This window comes from Panthera onca, chromosome E1, assembly GCF_046562875.1.
Source record: "Panthera onca isolate mPanOnc1 chromosome E1, mPanOnc1 haplotype 2, whole genome shotgun sequence".
In the NCBI taxonomy this organism is placed as follows: Eukaryota; Metazoa; Chordata; class Mammalia; order Carnivora; family Felidae; genus Panthera; species Panthera onca.
The window spans coordinates 16,240,102-16,266,039 of NC_138352.1; the positions used below are offsets into that span (position 1 = coordinate 16,240,102).

At 47.1% G+C, this 25,938-nt stretch overlaps 1 protein-coding gene and 1 pseudogene across 11 annotated transcripts in view; one reads left to right on the forward strand and one right to left on the reverse strand.

Moving 5' to 3' along the window:
• QTGAL (queuosine-tRNA galactosyltransferase) overlaps nucleotides 1-25,508 on the reverse strand; it is a 98,177-nt gene extending 72,669 nt beyond the window's left edge. For 4 of the 11 annotated variants that reach the window (XR_013552170.2, XR_013552169.2, XM_078437959.2 and 1 more), the window contains exons 1-4: nucleotides 25,350-25,505; nucleotides 23,480-23,596; nucleotides 23,281-23,380; nucleotides 9,196-9,260 (exon numbers count right to left, since the gene is read on the reverse strand). Coding sequence is in view for 6 of the 11 variants with exons in the window: in XM_078437959.2 (XP_078294085.1) it covers nucleotides 9,196-9,260; nucleotides 23,281-23,380; nucleotides 23,480-23,596; nucleotides 25,350-25,388 (321 nt within the window). In the remaining 5 variants the exon portion in view is untranslated. Of the gene's footprint in view, nucleotides 1-63; nucleotides 149-9,195; nucleotides 9,261-15,228; nucleotides 15,541-23,280; nucleotides 23,381-23,479; nucleotides 23,597-25,349 lie in introns of those variants that run through there. The other 7 variants (XM_078437960.2, XM_078437958.2, XR_013552168.2 and 4 more) reach the window with 6 other exon arrangements.
• LOC132687146 (eukaryotic translation initiation factor 1 pseudogene) lies at nucleotides 11,624-13,254 on the forward strand (annotated as a pseudogene).
• Nucleotides 25,509-25,938: the final 430 nt, after the last annotated feature.

The window sequence follows — 25,938 nt, forward strand, 5'->3', positions numbered from 1 at the left end:
CCCCTTTCCTAAGCCTCACAACGAAAACACGCTACACAAACAGAAAATAGCTCAAAGGCTCACTGCTGTCCGGGGCCTGAGTCTCTGTAAGAAATCATGGTTAGTGGCGCTCGGCGAGAGCTGGAGCCTGTCAACCAGCACACAAACAGCTGCATGCGGCTCCCGTGTGGCAGTGTGAGCGGACACGTGCGCAGTGAGTGTGGCTCCCGTGAACAGTGTGAGCGGACACGTGCGGAGACTTCTGGGCTCACACGGCCCTTTCCTCAACTGTTGTCTGTTCCAGGGAGGCCTTTCATGAGTGCCGAGAAGGAATCTCTCTTCCTTCCAAGAGCACAAGTGGGCACCCCGCCCCCCAGAGCAGTACTGATTTGCAGCTGCCCATCAAACCAGGAGACAGACACTGTCCGCTTCTCAGAGGATCCAGGCGAGCCTTTTGGGGAAGAGTCACTGCTAAGATCACGTGGCCCAGCTCCTGACCCAGCTAACGCCCTCCCGGTCTCGGGTCTAAAACAGAGCCCATAATTTATTTCTCAGGAAAGAGGAGGAGAGGAAGCCCAGAAAGGAGAGGCTTTGGTGTGTCTGGAGAAGGAGAGGCGGGCGGGGGCGGGAGGTGGCCACCCTGACCGGCCCCCAGCGCTGCCCCTGCCCTGGCAGCACAACGTGGGCTGCAAGCCAGGTCCTAGCAAATACCCCCAGAGGCCGAGTACCACACAGGCATCAACACACTCCCATCAGTTGATAAAGTCCGTAAAACAACCTTTAAACAGAACTTTGAGTTTTCTGCCAATTGTTTATTTGAATGGAGGGGAGCGTGTATTTACCAGACACATTGTTTAAGACAGAATAAAAGGGATGACTTTATAAAACGGCAAAAGGACTTTGGCTTGCGAACTGCTGAAGCTCACCTCAGTTCTGAACCTATTCACACGAAACCCTGCATGCCAGTATCGGTGAGACCAGAGATGACTCAGAGGCCATGAGGCGCCAGTCCGGAGGCCCCGCACCTCTCTCTCCTGCTTTCTCCTGCTTCCTTCGGGCAGGAGTAGCTCACCACCCCGCCCACCCCCGCTCGCCTGTGGAGCCGAAATCTCTAGCTGACGCTCAGTCGGAAAAGCAAGCATCTGCAGGCCTGGCACCCAGCTGGCTCTGCTTGTCGCAGACCTGAGCCCGTGACGTTGCCTGTTTTCTAAAGTCGCAGCACATTCTACGGAGCGGACAACAATACTCTTTTCTGAATGACCCCGTAAGTGAGACATAAAAATCGGTGGGCACATGATGCAGAGAGGAGAAAAAACAAACCTTCTGACCTGCTGGCAACAGGCGTGTCTAACAAGTTACTGGCTGGTGGGCCACTCTAAATAGAGCAAACACCACCACCCAGCGGCCTCTCAGTGACAGCCACACCTGTGCTCAAATGCCTTGCTCTCCAAAGTCTCCGAGCAGAGCCAGGTCTCCAGTCCCAGCCCTGTAGGCACTCAGCCCCCTTCCGTCTGCCTCAACCTTCCACCCTCCCCAAACGCCCGGGACAGAACTAGAGGGAAACAGAAACATGAACCGCGAGCCTCTGAATCAGTCAGCATTGCTACTTCCTAGCAGTTTGGACAAAATGCTTCACGGCAAAAGTGGTTCAAAGCACTCTCTGGCATTCACAAATGAGTCACAGGACCTCCCGCTCTGCCTGACTGTGCGCGTCAAACCCTGGAGACACTGGGGCCACCTGACACAGGGCCCTGTTGGGTTCCACACGCCCATTTGGACTCAAAGGTGAAAGACGGTAAGCACAGAGCCAACAACTTGAGGGTCCAAGACTGCCCAGGATATGAGGGCTCCGATGTGTCCAGGAGGCAAAGCAGCCCTCCAGCTTGTAGGGAAAGAGGCTCCGAGGCCCACGTAGTCTCCGTATGCTGAGGCCTTCGTGGGGGCCCTGGGCAGGTGGCCTGCGGGCACTCCAGTGAGGGCCACGCTCTGTCCACACAGCCCTGTGCCCTCTGGGCACTATGACAGCACCAAGGTGGGTGTCCAAACACTTCTGCTCTCTTTCTTGGGAAACTCACTCAGAAAAGACCGAATCAAAGATCCCCTTAAGCACGTGGCACTGTATTTTGGAGGGACTACTCTGCACACCAATCCCGCCGTGGCCAACTCAGTAACAGCCACCGTCCCCGCTTCTAACTTAAGCACACAGCCCTGCTGGAGGAGGTGTGCAGTTTTCTGAACAGCAACAGGACCACAGAGAAAGGCTGGGTCATGCAGGAGGCCCGAGACGTGTCATGGGCATGGGCACAGGAGCCCCCACAGCCACCTTCCTCACATCTCTGAGACAGACAGGTTTCACGGGACGACAGACTTGCTTGGTACAAACGTCTGCTCAGTGGGTACAGGTGGGGCTACCTGTGTGGAAGGAATGGAAGGAAGGGGTGGGGACAGTCCAGGGAATGACCCCCATGAATGAGACCACTCTGGAGGATCTAACTGTGTTGACGGAAGGCCAGAGCCAGGCCTGACGGAAGCCTCTCGTCCTCAATGTGGATCCCCACTCTGGGTGAGGTGGGCAAGGCCCCGGGTTGCCCTCTGACGACCATAGCATGACCTAAGAGCTCCCACAGTGAGGGAAGCAGATTCCAGCATGCTAAAGGGAGCAGGCCCAAGGTCTGTGTCGTGCCACTTGTCCCCGCCAGCACCACCAACACCTCCACTGAACACGCTGGCCGCCCAGAGAGCAGCAAAAGGCCACGGTCATGCAGGGTCTCGAGGAGAGAGCAGCCAGTGGTCCCCAGGCCCAACTCCATGCTCCAGGAACTCGCCACAAGTGCACCAGGAAGATCCCCTGATCTGTCAGGAGGACTGAGGAAAGGGGGAGGCTGGGAGAGAAGGGACCAGAAACCAAGGACACCTGGATCACAGGCCTGCCGTGGGGCCCAGCAGAGGCCACCCGTGTGTGAACGGAAGGGCTGGGCCCCAGGACTACACACCTGACGCCTCGGCCCTGGGACAGTTCGGCCCAGCCTCCCAGGGGGCAGAAAGCAACGAACAAACAAAAAAGCCATGAACCCATCTCAGAGGGCCTGGGAAGCAGAGACAAGCGGCTGCCCCTGGAGCTGCTGGGGCAGCAGACAAAACAGGGGCACGCCAGGCACGGGACCTGGAAGCAAAAGATCCCACTCCTAAAAGCCACGGCGAGGATGGAGTCGGTGGTCATGGCTCACAGCTGGAAGGTCAAACTGTAAGATGCAAAATTAGAAGGAAATAGAAATGCCAAGGGGATGAGCAGACTGTAAGACCCAACATTCGAGCACAAGAGACCCAAAAGGGAAAAACAAGATAGAAAAAGAGGAAACCAGAAGCTAATACAGGAAAATTTATCTATTTGAAAAAAACCTTGAGGCTGTGCTTTGAAAGAGCTCACCAAATTCCAGGAACGATCAGAAAATCAGATCAGAACATTTCCAAATCAGAAAAATTCCAAATTCTAAAACTATGGAAAAAAATCTTACAAATCTTCAGTAACACACATATTTTAAAAACCAACAAATCGCAACTGACCCAGAAAAAACATGAGGCAAACCCCAACACCTATTCACGCGCAAAGCTCTCAGCCAGCACGTGGCCCGCAGTGCTCAGAGGGTTCCGCGCAGGATCCTGGAAAGCCAAGGGCGCTGCTGTCACCCAGCACAGCACAGGGTCTATTCGGTGCAGTGAGGCAAGAGCGGAGATGAGGGGCACAGAGACAGGAGAGGAAGAAATAAAACTGTCCTTATTTGCAGATGGCACGACTGTCTACCTAGGAAATCCTCAGGAATGTAGCCCCAAACCTAGAGCTAAAAGGGAGTTCTGCAGGATCAACACACAAAAATAATCACATTTGTTTATACTGACTAGCAAGTGAATGCAGAAAGCAAGACTGCAACATCTCTCTACAACTGCTTCAAAGAAAACGCCAACACAGCACAAACTTCACAAACCTGTAGGAAAGACACAAAGACCTAAGTACGTGGAAACAGTGCCCCTCAAGCTCACAGCGCACACAAGCCCCTTCTACAGAGTGTCCTGAACCGTGAGGGCCCAGGCCAAGGCACACCATGTCCATGGCAGGCGCCTGCAAGGTGGCGAGTGCTGTGAGCAGGGCATCCTGTGTGCAGGCAGGGGGTGGAGCTCCTCCTGGGCCTCGCTGAGAAGCTGGAGGGGACATGGGCCTGGCTTGTGCATGAGACAGTGCGCAAGGGTCCGTGGAGGCAGTAGGAGGCGAGAAGGCCACAGGGCCTGATGTCACAGTGGAGACGTTGGCTTCCGCTCTGGTCTGATTCGTTGACTGCTGTACCCCTTGTCCCCTGGCACATGAATGAATGAACTACCATCTGAGCAGCAGCCTGGGAGCTGCCACCAGACTGTGTCCCAGTGGCCAACGAGCCAAAATGCAACCCAGCAAAGGGGTCTTAGAAGCCCTCTTTGTGCTAAAGCATTTCATTTTTATGTACCACCTGTGGTCAAGTTCCACTCAGCTCCCTGCCTTCACTGCAGACCACAACCACCTTCTCCCGACCAAGGACCCGCTCCCCCATAGACCCTGGCGTGCCCACAGGAAAGGCTGGCTAAAGAGGCAATCCATGAGAGAGCTCATGAGGGCCTGCCAGAGCTCCCACTGTCCAGATGCCACCTTCGCCAAATGACCAGACACAGCACGGTCTGTGCTGTGGGGGGAGGGGTGGGGAGGGGGGGAGGGGTGGGGAGGGGGGGAGGGGAGGGGATGCTCCATCGGTGTGTGCAGTGCTGTGCGGGCTGCACACAAACAGGACGGGACAGGGGCTGAAATGAACCCGCACTGGTGTGCCGACTGCCTTTCGGCAGGAGCACTGGGGCAACTCCACGGAGAAAAGGCAGTGTCTTCTACGAAGCGTGCTGTGACCTAGTCCCCCCATAAACACCAACTAGCCTTGAGTCCTGCTGCACACAGAAATTAGTGTGAGATAGACAATGATCTGAATATAAAAGTAAAAACCATAAGCTACTAGAAAAAAATATGACAATAGTTTCTCCTCTGGGGCAAGCAGAGATTTCTTAGAAAAAAAATAAGTATAAAAGAAAAAAATCTCTAAACTGAAGTTCAATAAAATTTAGAAGTTCTGCTTGTCAAAAGACACCATTAAATATGAAGGCAAGTGACAGTGGGGAGAAAATATTTACAGTACAGGAATCTGACAAAGGACTTGCATCCAAAATATAGAACTTTCGTAACTAGTAACAAGATGAATGGCCCATTAAAAAAAAAAAAAGGCAAGAGATTTGGAGACATTTCACAAAAGAAATGAACGGCCAATAAACCCAAGAAGAGGTGCTCGACATCATCGGCAGCAGGAAAGCGCTAAGTACAGCGGCCACGAGACGCACGGCACGTCTGCTGAATAGTTGGCACTGAGGCCGACAGCGTCCGCGGCACCGCAAGGTGGAGAGCCGCCACGCGGGCGCAGGGCAGCCTCTGTGCTCGGCAGGTTCTCTGAAGGCGAAGCAAGTGTCACCCTATGACTTGTCAACTCCACCCCTTGGTATGTTCCCAGGCGCAGTGGAGACGCAGTCCACAAAAAGGCTTGGATGCGAATGTTCACGGTGCTTTCGCTAAAATAACCCAGACAGGAAACTGCCCAAATGTCAGTAAACAGTACAGCATAAAAACGAATTGTGGCACGTCCCCACAACAGATAATAAAAAGATAAGCTGCCGACATACAAAATGCCACGGAGAACCGTTATGGTGAGCGAAAAGCTACACACAAGGGGGCACGCTGTGTGATTCTTCCTGCAGATTCGAGCCCCACGCAGTGCTCTCTGGCCCACATTCTGGGTGGCGGAAACATTCTGTATTTTGACTGGGGTGTTAGGGGTACACAGTTGTCAAAACTCACCAAATTGTTCACCTTATACACAATTTTCACATTGAAATCCTGCATTTCACAGTATATAAATTTCACCTCACTTTTTAAAACCTGAATGAACTATAAAGATTGGCAACAACAGTATGGATGTATCTTAACAACGTTAAGTTTTAAAATATCACACACGGCCTGATACTCCTCGCATAAAAACAACTGAAATTTTTAACGAACTTTTCCAGATTGGTATAAATACCAGAGCTCCGCAGGGGTAGGGTCAGAGCGCGAGCTGGCTCTAGCTCTAGGCGACACAGTCAAGACAGCGACCAGACCACACACGCACGACACATGGTGAGAGCGTGTCCTGAACAAGGCTCGTGACTGACTCAGCTCTCTGCTCCTGAAATCCTGAGGTCTACACTTAAAAAGGAGAAGAAATCACAACGGAAGCTAAAAAGTGTACCATGCTATTCAGGACTGAGGGGCACCCACCACGGTCACCACAAGAAAATGAATCGTCTTAAACCTTACATGAGAAAGTGAAAAGAAAGGCTGAAATGTAATGAGCATTAGAAATGAAGCAAACCCAACAAGATCAGAAACTAAACAAATAAAACCAAGGTGCACAGAGAAAAGGCGCCAGGGGCAGCAAAGGCACATCCCCACACCGGAGGGCAGCACAGGCGCACGGCCTGTCTCTGTCCTTTACTAAGGATACCAACACACCTCCTGGAAGACAGAGCATCCCCTGAGCCATCCCCTCGGGCCTGCAGCCCCTGCTGGGGGCTGTGGCTATCCAGGACAGATTGTTCCCTGGTGGCTAACCACTGCCGGGGTCCCCTGGGAAGCAGGCGCAGACAGGTTCTCTGCGGTGGTGGAAAGTGGCGGGGTACCCCTGGGGAGGAAGCGCAGGGCCCCCCTGATGAAACCCTGTTACAAGCCCTTTTTTCCACAGACCGCTGACCTCCAGGGGCCAGGGACTCAAGCCCCAGGCCTAATGCACAATATGTGCCTAAGGCTACCTTCTTTAAAAGCCAGACTTTTTGTTTGCTAATCTTACTCCACCCTCAGCCAGGAACTGTGGGGCCCTTCTGTGCCTCCAGGCCCTTGGCTAGGACAGCAAGGTGGTCATGCAAATTCCACCACAAAGCTCACCGAAATTTACTGCCCTGATTTCTTCCAACTAAACCCTGAGAACAAGTCAAATCTCTGGAGTCAGGGCAAGTCTTCTTGGTGAGACTTCAGCATCACCATCTTCTCAGAAGCCCACGCCCAGAACGGAGACATTGTGATGCCCAATCTGGGGGCTTCCTGCTCCTGGAAGCAGGGACCTTGTGGCTCTGAGCCCTCACCCGCCTCCCTGCCTACAGTTTCTGGGAGTGATGGGGCCAGGCGTCCAACCTGCTCTTCCTCTCCCTGCCCACTGCGGAAGGGCACTTTCAGGGACCTGGTTCTCTGCCCTGCCCTCTGCCAGCTCAGTGGTGGCTATGCTGACTTCCATCAGCAAGTTTATTCAGTGCCTCCCTGGTCTGCAGTCCTCACTGTTCTAAATCGGGCTCCACCTTGTCCAACTTGGCCTTCCTACGTTTTCTTTCCTACTCTCCAGTGAACAGAGAGAAAGCTGCACAGGATATCAGAGAGGAGAGGGCATCTTCAGCCCTCCTCTCTCCTTCTCCCGAGTCCTGCTGGCCTTGTCCATGTGGAGCCTGCACACCGAGAGAGCTTCCAGAATCCTGCCAGTGATTCTGGAACACATACACAGCAACGCATCCATGGCCATTCGAGAGAACACGTTGTCACTGTCCAGTATTTCACAAAGAGCAGCCCTAAAGGAGAACAAGAAAATCACCACCTCCCTTCACCCAAAGGCCATAAGAAGCACACTGTGGACCATGGTGGGTGTGACTGTCTTTAGTGGAAACTGTCTTTGTTTAGGAAAATGTTGGACAGACCATCTGAGAGTGAAAACAGGTCCCAGGGCACGGTCTGGAAGGAGATGATGGAATGAAAGGGAGTTTTAGTCTAAGAAAAAGGAACCACAGCCCTGGGGCTTGTCTTCGAGAGCAGGGCTGTCTGTCAGGCAAACTTCTCCCCAAATCTCCCCCCACCCCACTCCCACCCCGTGTTCCTGGTAATGAAGGGAAAGGTTGAGCCAGTATGAGAAGAAAAGTAGGTTTGTAGGTGGATTAATTCAGCACGAGCAGAAATTCCCACACACAGCTGACCTTGCTCAACACAACCCCCTAAGGAATGCCCAGAGGAGGTGGGTACCCTGCGTCCTGAGACCCAGAGGGGCCCAAGGGGAGACTGCATGCAGACAGACATTCTAAAGGTGTGTTTTCAGGTAATTAAAGAGAGGGGCGTCTGGGTGGCTCAGTCAGTTGAGCGTCCGACTTGTGATCTCGGCTCAGGTCATGATCTCACCGTTTGTGGGATCAAGCCCCGCATCGGGTTCTGCGCTAACAGCCTGGAGCCTGCTCGGGATTTTCTCTCCTTCTCTGCCCCTCCCCTGCTTACATGTATGCTCTCTTGTTCTCTCTCTCTCTCTCTCTCTCTCTCTCTCAAAAAAAAAAAAAAAATTATAAAAAATAAGCTAATTAAAGAGAAAATCCATGGTTGAAATACACACTGTTCAGTGATGCTTCTTCACCTATTGTAATCATTTGTCATGTTACTGAAAATGCTTTTTAACGTAGTAATGCCCATGTACAGACTGCACACAAATCATTTTCAGAATTTCTGAGATCCCTACAAGTGAAATCTAGGAGTGGAGGGCATGAGCATTTTTTAAGTTCTTGATACAAAATGCAAAATTATGCTGCCGACGCCCCCAATTCACACTTTGCAAATACTGAATATATGCACCTCAGAAAACCCTGTTAACTTGGTTTTTAAAGCTCGTATCTCACAAATGTCACTTGTGTTTCCTTGGTCACAAGTGATAAAAAGGTTGTGAGAGTTCAGCTGCAGTCTGACTGCTCCCGTCCTTCCTGATGAACTTTTCCTCCTTATAACTTGTGTGACCTCTGTCTCCCTAAGGTTGTTCATCCTTTAAGTGTTTATCCACATTGTCCCAGTTTATCTTCAGTTTTATTTATGCGATTCTCTGCTGTGTAATTCTGTATTTTTATGCCATCCTATTTATCAAAAATTAATTAACTCATTATGTGCTCTTGCAATTTAACAGCAAGAGCCCATGAACCTTAACTTTTAAGTCTGATCATTATATATTAGAATAATGATTTTCAAGAACCACACTAAAATATAAGGTCATTTAATTATTCAACCACTACATATATACACATTTTAAGTAAAACAAAAGAGTTACTTACCGAATCCAAAAAGCAAAGGTAAGACCCCGAGCTCTGTGCTATTGCTTGATTTTTAGAATATCCGACTGTTTTAAAAAAGAAAAAGAAAAGGTCTTTTATAATTCAATTTCTGATGGTATTTTCTTTCCTGAACTTAGAGTAACACATACTACTAGGAAGCTCAAAACATGGTACCCCAGCAGGTAAAATCCAATCGTCTTTAGACAGAGTGAGAGGGAAGGGAAGGGAAAACCGTGTCCCATCTTTAGGGATGGAGACACAGTCAGTGTTACGTTGGGACGCAAAGAGCCCACCCAGACCCAGTGTGTTAAGGAGGGACTGCTCCCTGGAGGAAAACAAATTCAGCAACCATTCAGAGTATAACGAAGCTAACCCTGGGGAAGATTTCCAAAAAATCAAAACGTCACTGAATGGAAATGTCTGTGTAGGTGCGAAGCAGTGACACGCGTGTGATTGGCTGTTAAGCACTCGCCGAACGGGATGCTTTATCAGTACTTAGCTGAATGTATCTCTCAGTGATGGTTCCAGTCACTGCCAGCGTTTACTATGCCTGCACATGCACACACCTAGGGGCTTCCCTGCTAGGCGAAGACCCCATGTTCACAAGGTGTGACTGTCCTCAGATCCCTGACGTAGAACGGAAAAGCTGAGAGCACACCACGCTGAGAACGGACATCCCTGGGCTGCCCATGCACGCGGGTGATGTTCACACAGCGCACGAGGATGGCAAATTCATCCAGAATCGGGAGGTCACCTTGGGAAGAGGGCAGGACCAGAAGGGAGAAGGGGGTCTCTCAGGGTGGGTGATGTTGGCTCCTCCTCCAGGTGCCAGTGACATGGTGCTGGCAGTTTGTGAAAATTAACTGAACTGGACAATTACGATAAGTGCACTTTTCTTACGGGTGTTATGTTTTGTTTTGTTTTGTTTTAAGCTTGTTTTTTGAGAGAGAGAGAGAGAGAGAGAGAGAGACAGAGCATGAGCAGGGGAGTGACAGAGAAAGAGAGGGAGGCACAGAATCTGAAACAGGCTCCAGGCTCTGAGCTGTCAGCACAGAGCCCCACGTGGGGCTCGAAGTCACAGACCATAAGATCATGACCTGAGCTAAAGTCGGACGCTAAACTGAGCCACTCAGGGGCCCCCTCTTTTTTTTTTTTTTATAGCGTTTATTTTATTTTTGAGGAGGGGTGGGTAGGGACAGAGAGAGAGAATCCCAGGCAGGCTCCACGCTGTCACAGAGCTTGATGTGAACCCACGAACTGTGAGATCATAACCTGAGCTGAAGACAGATGCTGAACCGATTGAGCCCCGCAGCTGTCCCGGATGTTATGTTTTAATAGATGTTTTAAAAAGTCTTTGGCTTCAAAGTGATTACGACTTACAACTGGGTTGGAAAAAGTGGCTGCGTGCCCACTGAGCCATGCTGGGGTAGCGCCAGGAGAAAGAGCAGAAGCCACAGCCTGCCACGGTGTGGGGAGCACCGGGCTGTCCGCAGCAGGTTGGAAGGCAGGCCTGGCCAGTAAGGAGCGTCAGCAAATTGAGCTGAGACAGCTGAGTCCGGACGGAGGGCAGGGCAGGTTATGGGAGGATTTAGAGGGGCCGAAGGGGCCTCAGGGGCACAGATACACGCTCCACAGAAAAGAGGCTGCCAACACCTGAGTCGAGTTAACCATCCGGTTACAGATTTGGTGCCACGGAGGAAAGTCGCACGAAGTGAAACAGATGTGTGCGGAGGTAAAACAATAAATCCCTTCAAATAATCAGGCTCAGGCGACGTGACCAGGTTCCTTGGCACCAGGGACACAGCAGCGCACTTGCCTCAGGCCACATTAGAGCTCTGGGTTTTCTGTGCTGAGGACAGCACCTCTCCAAGGAGGGGGGGAGAAGGCAGCTGCTCAGTTGGGGGTTTGAGCAAATTCGAGCTCCAGGAAGTCTCCCTGCACTGGTGCCCTGGTGCAGGCTGTTTCCACGCAAGGTGGCAGCTCAATCTTAGCATGAATCCTAGAGCTTAGCCAACGCCAACCGGTTGGCAGACCGGTCCCAGATCTCAAAGAGCCACAGGTGTAATAAGCAGAGAAGGGCACAAGGGGGGCCCCTGGCAGCCGCACCGGCAGCTGCAGAAAGCGCCATCATCACCGTCAAGCACAGCAAACCCAGGGAAAGGCCTCACGCGGTCGAAACCCAAGAGCCGTATGAAGAAGATGAAAATGGGAAGAGACGGCCCACAGTCACATTTAAACTAGCAGGAGTTCTGTTTAAAAAGCTGCTCAGTAGAGTCAGGTTTCAGAAGGGGTACAAATCAAACCCCAGAATTTGGATAATGGAGGAAAATGTCTCACTAAGGAAGCTGGAAGTTCCTCACAATGAGTCCTATGTTTGGCAAAGACAAGGAATTTGCTTTAATATTACTGCCTTGAAGAATGTCAAATGTTTGTGCCAGGGCCTGCTGTCTGAGGGGCTGTCACAAAGGGACGCAGCTGGTTGTCATGGTCACAGCAGGAAAAAAACGCAGCCCTGGCGGGATTGGTGTCCTCACTCTTGGGGAGGGCGGAACTGTGCTGTACTTTCATTTGAGTAAGTGACCGCATTGTTAAGAAATGTTTTGCTCTGTTATGATATGAAATAATAAGTGAATCTTAATCCAAATTAAATAACTCAGCACTCCTGAAAAAAGAAACACTTTGGATTTATGCTCTCCAATAGTCAATGTAACTTTTCCTGCTTAAGAAAATACCATTATAGGAAGATCTGCCCTTTCAGATCTAATCAAATTAACTCCATCCCACACTCGTGTGTTACGGCCCCCATGACTCTGCCTTGCCCGTCTCCAAAGTGACAGCAGATTGCCTCCACTTCTTCACACTATTACAACTGATTTTTCTTAATTGACAAAATACATACAAATGTGACACGACTCAAGTTATATCTAATCTGTGGAAATATTTTATGAAAAACAAAACTTGTTTCTAAGATGGAGGTCAGAGAAGCAATCACACCAGCCACCAAAATGCCTTCAACTTATTTTATCAACTATGGAAGATACAAAACATCTTAGTAAAAGACGATTTGGAAAGGATGTTCAGACTAGTTTCAAAATCCACAATTCGTTTACACACATTTCAGATGCAAGTTGAAACAGATGTTCTACAGTAACTGATTTTTTAAAGTTTTCTATCTCAAACAAACTAAAGACAATGCGAGTAAGAAATCATTTGGGGAAAAAACCAGAACGTCTTCTGGAGGCATGAGATCATGGGGAGGATCAGGATGACAAGAATGGGGCAGGTCCTGGCCCCAGTCACTGAGCCCCACTGAGAACTCAGCAGCCTCCCCCTTGAGCCCCCTCGCTTCCCGACACTCCGTCCCCACTGCCCACCTTCTCCCGCTGCCGCCTTCTACAGGCCCTTTCCACCGAGGAAAAGGAATCGTATTTTATGTCCGCTATCCAGAACCTCCACTCTTTCGACCCCTCTGCTGATGCAAGTAAGGGTGATGATCTGCTTCCTGCTGGCACGAGGATTATATCCGTGTAAGAATTCAACAGAGAAATGGCAGGAAGGCCCTTCCTACTTCCCAAGGGAGCGCTAATGGTTATGATAAAAAGAACCTAGCGAAGGTGTTTAAGAAGAAATTTACCTGCAGTGGTACTGTAATTGAGCATCCAGAACATGGAGAAGTAATTCAGCTACAGGGTGACCAGTGTAAGAACATATGCCAGTTCCTTGTAGAGATTGGACTGGCTAAGGACGACCAGCTGAAGGTTCATGGGTTTTAAGTGCTTTTGGCTCACTGAAGCTGAAGTGAGGATTTCCTTGCAATGAGAAGTTCCCTTCTGTCCCTTGTTACAAGTTTAAAAACCTCACAGCTTGTATAATGTAACCATTTGGGGTCTGCTTTTAACTTGGACTAGTGTAACTCCTTCATGTAATAAACTGAAAAGAGGAAAAAAAAAAAAAAAAAAAAGAATGGGGCAGGTCCTGACACTCCTCTAGCACCTATGTCTTCTCAACAATGGGACAGGCACCTGCTGCCTGCAAAGGAAACTGAGGCACAGAGAGGTGAAGGGGGGGGGGGGGCACCTGGCTGCCTCCTGCCCAGTCTTCTGCCCCAGAAGGCAGGGCCACCTAGAGGCAGTGCCAAAGACTGGTCTTTCCATATGAACTTTATAAAATAGCAGGAGAAAAAGTTTTCTTTTAAGTGACCAATTTTAATGACCATTTGTGGTTTTAAATTTTTTCTAAAGTGTTTACACTTTCCTGCTCTCCAAAGTAGGGTATGGGATGCTGTTTGTGAGGGATGTGGTGCAGGGTCAGGGGCACTTTTTGGGAGAGAAGTATCTGTTTCATTCTGTGAACTCAACCTCTTAACTCACCTCTGTGAACATCCACCCTCTCCTTGGCCTGGAAACACAAAGACAAAGACACAGTGCAGGCAGGACGCTGCAGAAGGGGAAGGCAAGGGGATTCGGAGGCTATGCGTTGAAGCAGCACACTGTTTTGCAGACAGCCAGTGTTCAGAGAGGTTAGCTCTGTTCGAGGGTGGACCCTGCGAGCTCCGGGGGAGACAGCTTGGGTTCAGGGCCCCTCTGTGAACTTGGAGTAAACCAGCAAGTCCAGCAAGGATCAGCACACCTGCCCCAGAAGACCAGGAGAGCTCTGTGAGGTCATGCCAGGGGCACACACGTGAGGGTCAGGAGTGAGACCAGGGGAGACCAGGGCAGCCTCCTGACCACCAAAACTGGCAGACTGAGCAGAGAGAGGAAATAGGACAGGAAGGGGCTTCGAGGGCAAGAAGCATCTGGGAAGAGTGGACGTCCCTCCCACTCACACCTCTCCTGCTCACACCTTGCCACGCTGAAACACAAACCCTACCCTGCACCCTACCTGTCCACCCTGAAAGGAAAGTCACATGCCAGTCTGAACAGAACTAGTAACAGAGCCAACACTTCTCTGGCCCTACAGGAGGGGATCCAGAGGGATCCCAAACTTTCACCCTGCCCACCCCTGAAATATGAGGAGAGCTGCAAGGTTCCCTGAGGACCGCCCATGAGGGAGAGGGGCTGGCGCCACACTACTCCTGAGGTTAATTCTCAACTGTGGATGCACCCCAGCCTCTCTCAGGAAGTGTCCACAAGTGTCCACAATCCCAGTGCAGAGGCTGCACCCAAACCAATCACTTGAGAAGATCTTAGGGTAGGACTCAGGCATCAGGGCTCCCAAAACTCCGCAGGTGCTTCTCACATGTAACCAAAGCTGAGGCCCACTATTTAAAGAAGGACACACTCCTAAAACCTTCAGCGGCCTGTCCTCCAGCTTCAGCCTCATCATCTGGACCTCCTCTTCCAACCCAGCAGTGTATGCAGACATGCTATTTTCAAGTCTTACACAAAAACTTTAAAGTGAAGCTAAAGGAAGCCCAATATATTACAATTAAAGCTAAGAATGTAAAGCTAATCATTCAGTATAAAAGCAGAGGGTGAATGAAAAGCAATGATACCTTGACCCAGCATTATAAATTTCAAACTCAAAATGTAAAGACAAAAATCTTAAAAACTTTCAGAAAAGATACCTTTAAAGAGTCAGACTGTCATAAGATTTCTTATCAAAACCAGAGGACACCAGAAGATAATGAGGCAATCCTTCAAAATTCTAAGGGAAATTATTTTGTATGTAGAATTCTATACCCAGCCAAACTGTCAGTTGAGCCTAAGTACAAAATGAAGACATTTTCAGACATGTAAAAACTCTAAACATTTTACCATCTACACACCAGATATGGAAAATTTACTTTAAGGACTACTCTAGCAACACTAAATAACACTTATAAGACAAAAATTAAATAAAAGAAAAAGAGAAGCAAGGAAACCAAACAATGGCAAGTGTAGAAAGCAGAAGAGAACAAGACAGAATGTTTTTACAGGCTCCACAGACCCTAACACTTGGGAGCCCCCAGGGCCCGGCATGGAGTCAGCCGCAGAGGCACCCAGGTCTGAGTCTGAGCCAGCACAAGGTCTGCGGTGAACGATAGTCACTCACCTGTTATACTGCAAGTGCTGTCTTTACAAGGTCTAAAGTGTCGGCATCAACTTATTATTAAAGCACGTAAAATAAAAAGTTATAGAACAGAATGTGAAGATTACACACCCTGAAAATATGACTATATTATAACAAACAAACTCCCTGAGGGGGGAACACAGGAAGTGTGGTGAGGAGCACTTCAGCAGCTGAACGTTTCCTCTTTCACAGTGAGCACTAACTCACATATGTGGGTCAAACAAATCAAATAAGAACCAAAAAACACTGGTTACTTCCAGGGTGTGGGGCTTCTAGGTTTCACTGTAGACCTTTCTGTATGCCTGAATTTCTTTTTATCAATGCTAGTATTAAAAAAAATGTGTTATTCCTCAAAGCAGACATTTGTGAGAATGAATAAATGCTTTTTTTCTGTCATGTACATTCAGGCTGGAGGGCTAGTTCATATGGAAGGTTGAGACAAAGGTTGTTGTGCTATACATGATTACTGCTTGCACAAATGCTCTACCAGCAAGTCCAAGGCCTTCTGCTCTTATCCCTAAGCCAGTCACCAAACAAGCACCAAAGAGCTACAGACCAATTTTCCATATGTCTACAGATGCAAAAATCCTAAAGAAACCTGAATAATTATATTGTATAAAAACAGTATCATGTCATTGCAGGTTTGTTCTGGTACTGTTCATTATTAAGAGAAATACTAACACACTGTATTAAATATGTTAGGAGAAAAAAAAAAAGCAATCACCTTAACAGATACCAAAGGGACATTTAATAAAATTCTATACTGATCCCTCGTTTTCTGAATGCTTACTAAGTTAGGAATCACAAGTTAACTTGAGAAAGGTATCTGTCAGAAAGCAACAATAAATATGATACTTAACACGGAAACACTAACACTCCCACTAAGTCAGGAACAATACAAGGATTCAGTAATGTGGCCGCACATTGTTCTTCCTGACTTCTTATCCCAAGAGAAAAATATGAACAGTGAAGTATAAATTAGAACAACAAAACGAAAGAATAACATTTATTCAGGATTAGATCGCCTAAATGGAAAATCAGAGATATTGTAAAAAACTAAGTTGGATAAGATAGTGCACCAACAAACTGGTAGTCTACCCCACCCACCTAATCCCAGCACTAGAAGTGCCTTAGAAACAAAAGAAAATTGTAAGACTCCTTCCTCTACAGGAGACAGAAGGAGGCTGTACCCTGGCAGGGGAGGAAACCCAAATAACACAGTCCAGGGACTTAGTTAAGAAGAACTTCTGGGTTCTTCTGTTCAGGCGAAGCTGACCGCTTGGGTGAGCTGACTGGCCATCCCTCCCTCATCACCATGAAGCCAAAGAACAGCAGGCTCAGGAGGCACCAGCAGGGCAAGGAGAGGCTGTTCCCACTAATGCACAAGACCAGCAGTCTCAGGCCTTCCCCTTCCCTTCTCCCCATCCACTCTGCAAAGGGGAAGCAATTGCATGGGACAAAGGAAGACAGAAAGGTAGAAAGAAGGGAGCAAGGCAAGAGAGGGAGGAAGCAGATAGAAGCCGTACAGGATGGTTACCTGAGGGCAAGGTCACCTGTATGGGAGGCGAGCTGGGGGCAGCACACAAGGACTAAAGAAAGGTCCTGCATCTTGTGATGAGATGTCCTCATCACAGGGTCCACCAGCCCCCGCACAAGTGCCAGACGAGGACACACAAATGGTAAGGAACTCATCACCAGCAGACCGCCACTGCAAGAAGTGTAGTCTTTCGGGCAGAAGGAAAATGACAGCAAATGGAAATGTGGGTCTGGAAGTGAAAGAGCAGCGCAAATAGTGACTGTATGGGTAAAAACGTGATTCTCTTTCTTATTACGTATGTCTCATAACAGTTAACGCCAGTGTCCTGTGCGGTTTACAATACAGGCAAAGTAAAACGCAGGACAAGGTAGCATAAAGAGCAGAGAGGAGAAACGTGTGAATACTGTTGTAAGGTTCTTATGTTACACGTGTAGATGGACCTTTGAAAAGCTGATCTTGGTAAACTGAAGATGTATATATACTAAAACCCTAAATCAACCCCTAAAACAGCAAAACTAAATTATAGCTACTAAGCCAACAGAAGATAAAATAGAACCAAGGATTTTGATTGGAGTCCCGCTCCGGGCATGACAGCATGCAGAGCCCCATGGATTGCCTAAAATAGAAGCCTGTGAACATCACGAGGAACCAACTGCCATTCAGTCTCTGGAAGTGGGGATTGAAGAAATATTTACTGAAGAAGATGACCGAGACTCAGTAAGAACATTGAGGGTCTGTGGTACTTGAACCAAGACCTGCTCCACCCCGCCCTCCCCAAAGAGGAAATCCCACCTAGACAGACACTCAGGTTCCCCTTCCCCTTGCCAACATACAGAAATCCTGGGGGCTGCAGGACATCGGCACTCGTCACCCTAACTGCAGGCTCCTGTTGCTGTGGCTGAGTCCCCAACAGTGGAGAAGTAGGGCTCCTTCTCCCCCCACCCCCAACTCCCAACCTGGGACAGGTTGGCTCCTGCCCCTGCTCCATTTGCAACAGAGTGTGGAGAAACCCACTCTTGCACTGTGGTGAAAGACACCTGGTAGAGGGGGTAGGGGTCGGGTCTAAAGTGGCTTCTCAGGGCAGTCAAGGCACAAGGCAGGGGGTAACATACTCAAAGTACTCAAAAAGAAAAGCTGTTAACCAAGAATCCTATTCCGGAAAAGTTATCTTTCAAAAATCAAGGAGAATTAAGACATCTGCCTTATAAACAATACTAAAGGAAATTCTTCAGGCTAAAAAGACTGACCCAAGGGATTCCAGGGAGTACGTCAAATCCATTAAAAAACAACAACAACAACAACAAAGGTAATTGTTAATTATAAAAGACAATATAAATATATATTTTTCCTTTCCTCCTTTAATTGATTTAAAAAGCAATTGTATAACACAACATATAAATAATGTATTGTTAGGCCTATAACATATAGAAATTCTTCATCTGGCAAAATCATCCTCTAAAAATGGACAAATTAAGATATTCCCAGATCTAATAAGTGCTGAGGGAGCTCGTCACTAGTAAGCCTGCCCCACAAGAAATGCTAACGGAAGTCCTGCCGGCTGTCATGCAAGAGCACCAGGCAATAAGCTGAAACCATACGCGGGAGTGAAAAACACTAATAAAGGTTACTCATAGGTAAATATAAAATCCAGTATTGTTCTATTTTTACTCTGAATGTTTTCTTATCTAAAAGTCAAATACATCGAGCAATGATTATAAATCTACGTCAGTAGGTGCATGAAATCGATGTAAACTGTGACAACATAAAGTGGGAGGTACAGAACTGCATGGCGCAGAGCTTTAAACACTATTGAAGCTAAGCTGATGTTAATTTAAACTAGATTGTCATAAATTTACTACGTTAATTGTAATGTCCACAGTAAGCACTAAGAAAATAACTTTCAAATACACAGAATAGGAAATGAGAAGGGAGTCAAAATGGCATACTAGACATAAAGAATTATTACATATTTCAATAAATACATGAAATGCTCCAATTAAAGACAAAGATTGGGAGAATAGATTTAAAAAGTACATGACCCATTTATTTATTTTTTAAAAATATTTATTTATTTTTGAATGTTATGTTTATTTATTTATTTATTTATTTATTTATTTATTCGTGAACCGTGCGATCATGACCTGAACCAAAGTTGATCCATTTAAATGCTGTCTATAAGAGATTCACCTTAGATCTAAAGGCACAAAGGAGTTAAAAGTGAAAGGACAGAAAAATATATTCCATTCAACTAGAAACCAAAAGGGTTTCTAGGGGTGGTTGGTTATACTGATACCAGGCCGTAAGTCAAAAAATATTATTAGAAGCAAAGAATGTTCTATATTGATAAAAGGGTCAGTCAAAAGGACATAACAATTATAAAACCATATACACCTAACAGGAGAGTCCCAAAATAAGTGAAGCAAAAACTGACAGAATAGAAGTGAGAAATAGTTCTACTAGAATAGTTGAAGACTTCAAAACCCCACTTTCAATAATGGATAGACCATCTAGACAGATGATCAGTAAGGAAACAGAAGACTTGAACAACATTATAAACCAAAAGACCTAACAGACATATACAGATGCCCTACCCCAAAACAACAGAATATCCTTAGACATATCCCTAGAATATGCTTAGATACTCTTTGAGACACATTCCCAGAGATATGTGGAAATGGAAACACAACACACCAAAACCTGTGGGACACAACAAAAGCAGTGCTCAGAGAGAATTTGCAGCTATAGATGCCTATATAAAAGAGATCTCAAATCACTAACCTAATTTCACATGTTAAGAAGCTAAAAAACTAAACACACAACTAGCAGAGGAAGGAAGTAATAAAGATCAGACCAGAAATAAATGAAATTGAAAGGAGGGAGGGAGAGGGAGAGGGAGAGGGAGAGGGAGAGGGAGAGAGAGAGAGAGAGAGAAAATCAGTGAAAACAAACATTGGTTCTTTGAAAAGATCAACAAAATTGGCAAACCTTCAGCTGGACCAATAAAAGAACTCAAATTACCAAATCCAAAATGAAAGTGGGTACCTTAATACTGACCTTAACAAATGTAAAAGGAGTCTAAGAGAATACTACAAACAACTGTGTGCCAACCAATTAAACAACCTACATGAAAGGGACAAATTCCTAGAAACACACAAACTACCAAACCCAACTCAAGAAGAAATAAAAAAAATATGAATAGACCTATAACAACTAAATAGATTGAATCAGTAATCAAAACCTTCCAACAAAGAAAAGCTCAGGACCAGATGGCTTCACTGATGAATTCTACCATTTAGAGAATAACACCAATCCTTCCCACACTCTTCCAAAAAACAGAAAAAAAGGAAAACACTTAACTCATTCTATGAGGTCAGCTCCACTCTGATATCATAGCTAAAGACATCACAGGAAAGGAAAATCACACACCAACATCCCTTACAAACATATATACAGAAATCTCCACAACAGGTTAATCTATACACAATCTATACACAAAAGGTAAATTAGTGGTGGCGCAGGGCTGGGGGAAGCAGGGTGTGGAGGATGATGACTGAAGGGTACCGGGTTCCTATCTGAAGTGATGATAATGTCCTAAAACTGACTGTGGGGGTGGCTGCACAGATCTGTGAATATACCAGGAACCACTCGACCGTATACTTTGATGGGTGAATTGTGTGGCATATGAATACATTTGTTATAAAAAATATTTGATTAACCCAAAAGAAGGCAGAAAAGGAGGGAAAGGAGGGGGAAAAAACAGAAGCAACTAATATAAAACTAATAGCAAGAAGACAGACTAAAAGCTATCATTAATCACATTAAATGTAACTAATGCAAATATTCCAGTTAAAAGGTGAAGATGGTCAGATTGGATTTGCTGTCTGTAAGAATCTACAGGGAGGGGGTACTGTTTAAAGGAGGTACCCTTCAACAAATGGGTTAAAAGTTTAAAAAGATGGAAAAGATATACTATATTAACACTAGTCAAAATAAAGCCAGAGCAGTTAAATTAATATGAAACAATGTATATTTCAGAGCAAAGAATATTAGCCAGATAGAGAGGGTTATTTCATAATGATGAAGGGTCAATTCTTCATAACAACCCTAAACGTTAACCGAGTTTCAAAATATTGGAAGCCCAAACTGACAAAACTAGAGACGAACAGACAAATGTACAGAGTTGGGAGATTTCAATGCCCCCTCTCAATAATGGAAAGAACAAACAGACCCCAAATTGGCAAGAACACAGTAGATTTAAACAAGACTCCTCAGCTTGACCTGATTCACATTTATGGAGAACTCCATCCAACACCATCGGCTACACAACCTTCTCAAGTACACGTGGGACATTTGCCAAGACAGGCCACAACCTGGGCCATAAAATAAATTTTACTAAATTTAAAGATTCAAGTCAAAGCATGTTCTCTTACTACAGAGGAATTACATTAGAAATAATTAATAAAATATATATGGAAAATCCCTCAAATATTTGGAAACTAAATAACATACTTCTAAATAAGCCATGAGTCAGTAAGTCAAAATAAGAAGGTGTTTTGAAACTGAAGAAAAAGGAAAGGAACATATCAAAATTTGTGTGATGTTTCTAAAGCAATAGTAAGAGAAAAATTTCTATTACTAAATGCCTATATTAGAAAAGAAGAAAGGTCTCAAATCAGTGACCTCAGCTTCCACCTTAAGAATTACGTGGGGCACCTGGATGGCTCAATTGGTTAAGTGTATGACTTCAGCTCAGGTCATGATCTCGCAGTTTGTGAGTTCGAGCCCCACGTCCAGTTCCATGCTGACAGCCCAAAGCCTGGAGCCTGCTTCAGATTCTGTGTCTCCTCCTCTCTCTGCCCCTCCCCTGCTCATGCTCTGTCTCTCAATTATAATAAATAAACATTAAAAAAACACAACAACACAGAACTAGGAAATGAACTCAGGTGCCTGGGTGGCTCAGTTGGTTAGGTAACCGACTTCGGCTCAGGTTATGATCTCACGGTTTGTGAGTTCGAGCCCTGTGTAGGGCTCTGTGCTGACAGCTCAGAGCCTGGAGACCGTTTTGGATTCTGTGTCTTGCTCTCTGCCCCTCCCCTGCTTATGCTCTGTCTCTCTTTCCTTCAAAAGTAAATTAAAAAAAAAAAAAAAAAGAAAGAATTAGTAAGTGAACAAATTAAATCCGAAGTAAGCAGAAGAAAGAAAATAATACAGATCAGAGTGGAAACAGAAAACAGGCAAAATAGAAAAAAGAACTATATAGAAAATCAATGAAACCAAATGCTAGTTCTTTAAGATTAAAAAAAAAAATTGGACAAAAGTAAATCAAATGTCACAAGAAAAGAATTTTAAGAAGTAGAGGTGACCAATATTATGATCAATCACACTACAAATAAAAACACCCCAGTTTTTTGTTAGGCTGAATAAGTAAAGTATGCATGGTAGTCTCATACAAATCCTTACCAAAGAATAAGAAATTCAGGTGTACTGGGTTCTTAACAGGGATAAACTTTAGGGGTGCCTGGATGGCTCAGTCAGTTGAAAAACCAATTCGATTTCAGCTCAGGTCATGATCCTAGGGTCATAGGATTGAGCCCTGCATCAGGCTCTGTGCTAAGCACGGAGACTGCTTGGGATTCTCTCTTCTCTCTCTCTCTCTGGTTCTCCCCTGCGTGCGCTCTCTCTCAAAAAAAAAAAAAAAAAAAAAAAAAAAAAGAAAAGAAAAAAGAAAAAGTGATAAATTTCATTTTTTAGGATATTTTTCACCAGAATTTGAACATGAAACTATTTTTTTTTTTAATTTTTTTTAACGTTTATTTATTTTTGAGACAGAGAGAGACAGAGCATGAACGGGGGAGGGTCAGAGAGAGGGAGACACAGAGTCTGAATCAGGCTCCAGGCTCTGAGCTGTCAGCACAGAGCCCAACGCGGGGCTCGAACTCACGGACCGCGAGATAATGACCCGAGCCAAAGTCGGCCGCTTAACCGACTGAGCCACCCAGGCGCCCCGAACATGAAACTATTATGAAAGTTAATAAAAGGAAACTTTATTTAGTAGAGTGGAGTTAGGAGATGGGCAGGGGGAGCTGTGGGCCCAGCACTAGTTAGCAATCGCAGACCCAACAGGAGGAGAGGCACCTTGCAGGTGGACACTACTTACTCGGCAACAGGAAGGTTTCCTGCTGCTCCGGCAACAGCCCAGCCAATGAGAAGCCACCATACTTCCAGCTCCCAGTATAGTCCAATGGACATTCTGTTTACAACAGCCCCGCCCAACCTCCCGTCTCCTCTATAAAAGCCTCCCCGCCTTACTCTCCAGACTTGCCTGTAATTCTGGTGAGGTTTTCCTGTCCTAGGTTGGGATTCTCTGCTATTCTCAAATAACCCCATCTTTAACAGTAAAATAGTTGGCAGTGTTGTTTTAAAGTTACCAGTGTTTAAGTACACAAGTCATAAGAAACCATTCCTTACAGTTGAATAAACTAAACAGGGTCACTAACCTCCTCGGGGTGAAGGAGAATCATGTCCTCCAATGACCACGAGGACACCAGAGTTTTCCAGTTTCACTTTCCATTTCTCAATGATAGTCATAGACTTGTCCTGAAAGCACAAGGACATTGGCAGTTCAGGAAGCTTTCCTCAAAACAGATGTGACTGTTCATGCTAGGGCTAAATCACCAACAGGAAGTTCGTAAGTACCTTACTAGCATCATTAAAAACCGAGAGCTCCATGGAGCCTTCAAAGTCCTGTTGCAAAACAGACTCCAAGCACTCGTCCAGCCACAGTTCAGCGTTGTAGACCGGGAGGATAATAGACTGCAATTCAAAAGAAGTGGATTAACAAATGTAAGTGTGAGGGCTAATAATGCCTTTCCTCCATTCCGGTTTACTTTCCTGTTAACCCTGAGCATTAGCCCCATGCTCATTTCCAAAGGGCGAGGCCCGAGATACAGAATAATTGGGAATAAGGCTTCCAAAGACTGTGTCACCAAAACAGAAGGTGCCTGTTCCTTCTCTCCAAGCTCTAATGTTCTTTTGCTCCGTAAGATTTATTATGTCTTAGATTTCACTGAATTGTCTTTGGGATACTTTTGAAAAGGAAACAAAAATATTAAAGGCATAAAAAATTTTCACAGTTCAATGGCAAATTCATGTGTTCTCCAATCACTGGTCAGAAACATCATTTCGGCATCTGTGTATCTTCTAATTCACTCATAAAAATAATCTATTGGTCCTTTTCTTGGTGGAGTAAGCATTTTCAGTGAACCATGTCATTAGAGAAACTCCAGCAAAGAAACTCTTTTCAAGTGCCTGGACACAGGCTTTAACAAAGTATGGGGGTGGGTACTGGGAAAATGGGGGTGACCTCCATCTATCTCTCTCTCCTTTTGCTCTACTGAGTTTAGGACAGTTTGGTGCTGTCTTTCTCTCCTACAGCCCAAATCAAACAAAAAATCTCTAAAGTGTATGGAGTAAAACAAGTGAAACCTGACTGCCAACAAAACAGCTGATTACTGGAATTATCTTAATTTTGTACGTTACCACATTAAGCAATATGAAATACCCAAAGACAGAAATTACAGTCTACCCTAACCCTTGAGTTTATACCCTAATGAGGAGTGGACAAATTCCTACACAAGAAGACAGAACACGGTCATCCAGGTGTGTGTACACAGTGCATATGCATACACATACGCATGGGCACAAACGATATGCACATATGTGAGTATTCAGTATCTACCTGCAGTATAGACAGGATTATAAAAATACTAAATCTGAATACGGTTTTGAAAAACTCATAGATTGAAAATATAATTCAAATTCTTTACTCTGTGGATCTGATTCAACAGCGAGAACCTTGCCTGAATCTGTTAGCCAAAAAGTGGTTACCTAATTTACTCACATATTTACTTTCCTTTTAGTGTTTATTATTTTTGCGAGTGATAGAGAGAGAGACAGAGAGCAGGGTAGTGGCAGAGAGAGACACACACAGAATCGGAAGCAGGCTCCAGGCTCTGAGCTGTCAGCACAGAGCCCAACTAGGGGCTGGACTCACAAACCAGATCATGACCTGAGCCCAAGTCAGAAGCTTAATCGACTGACCCACCCAGGCACCCCACATATTTACTTTTAAAGTAAGCATTATTCTTTAATGGAAAAGAAAAAAGGAAAGCATGTTTTTAATGTCCCCAAGATCTACAATAGAAAACAATGTGGATTTCCGTCAAAGATGGGTCGTAATTAAGTTCTGTTGGCACTCTTCTGCTGGAGGTTGCTTTGGGTACAGACCCCCCTAGGAAAGCTCCTGGGAAGTGGTGACCCTCAGTAGGCGACGTGGGGGTGAGGAGAAGGGACAGGGAAGGAGGAAGAAAGAGAGCGGAGGCTGGAGGTAAGAGGAGACAAAGGGGAGTCGGGGAGGGAGGGGACGGGAGGAGACGAGGGGACGAGGGGAGGGGACGAGGGGAGAGGACGAGAGGAGGGGAGAGGACGAGAGGAGGGGAGGGGACGGAGAGAGGGGGGAGGGGACAGGAGGAGGGGCCGAGGTGGTCCCCGCGGCCCGGGCACCTACCACGTGGGGCGCCGCGGCGCGGTCCCCGTGGGCCTGCATGGCCGCGAGCTCCTTCAGCCGCCCCGCCCCTTGAGCCCGCAGCCACGCCCACGTTGGCCTACGGCGCGTGCGCGGGCGGCTCGCCCGGAATGCCCCCCCCCCCCCAGGCCTGCCGCCTCCGGTTGGCGTGGTAAGCCTGCGATCTAGCGGGGAGTGGAGAGGAGCGGCCTAGAGAGGCTGGAAGCACGGAGCGGGGGAGCAGCGCCCCCGCGCGCCCAGGGCGGGGAAGGGGGCGGGCCCGGGGAAGGGGAGGCCTGTGGGGAGGAGAGTGGGCGGGACGGTGGCGGGTCGGGGGGGCGGGCCCGTTGGGAGGAGGAGGGCTCGGGGGGCAGGGGCCGACCTGGGGAGGGGAAGAGCTCGGGCCCAAGTGGAGCGGGGAGCTGGGGGAGGGCGGGAGGAAGGCAGGGCAGGGGGCAGGCCGGGGCCGGGGGGGGGGGGGGCGGGGGGAAGAGGTGGACCCGTGGGGAGGAGAGGGGCAGGGGGTGGGCCCTGGGGGAGGGGGGGCGGGAGGGTTGGGGAAGGGGCGGGGCGGGCACGTGGGGAGGGGCAG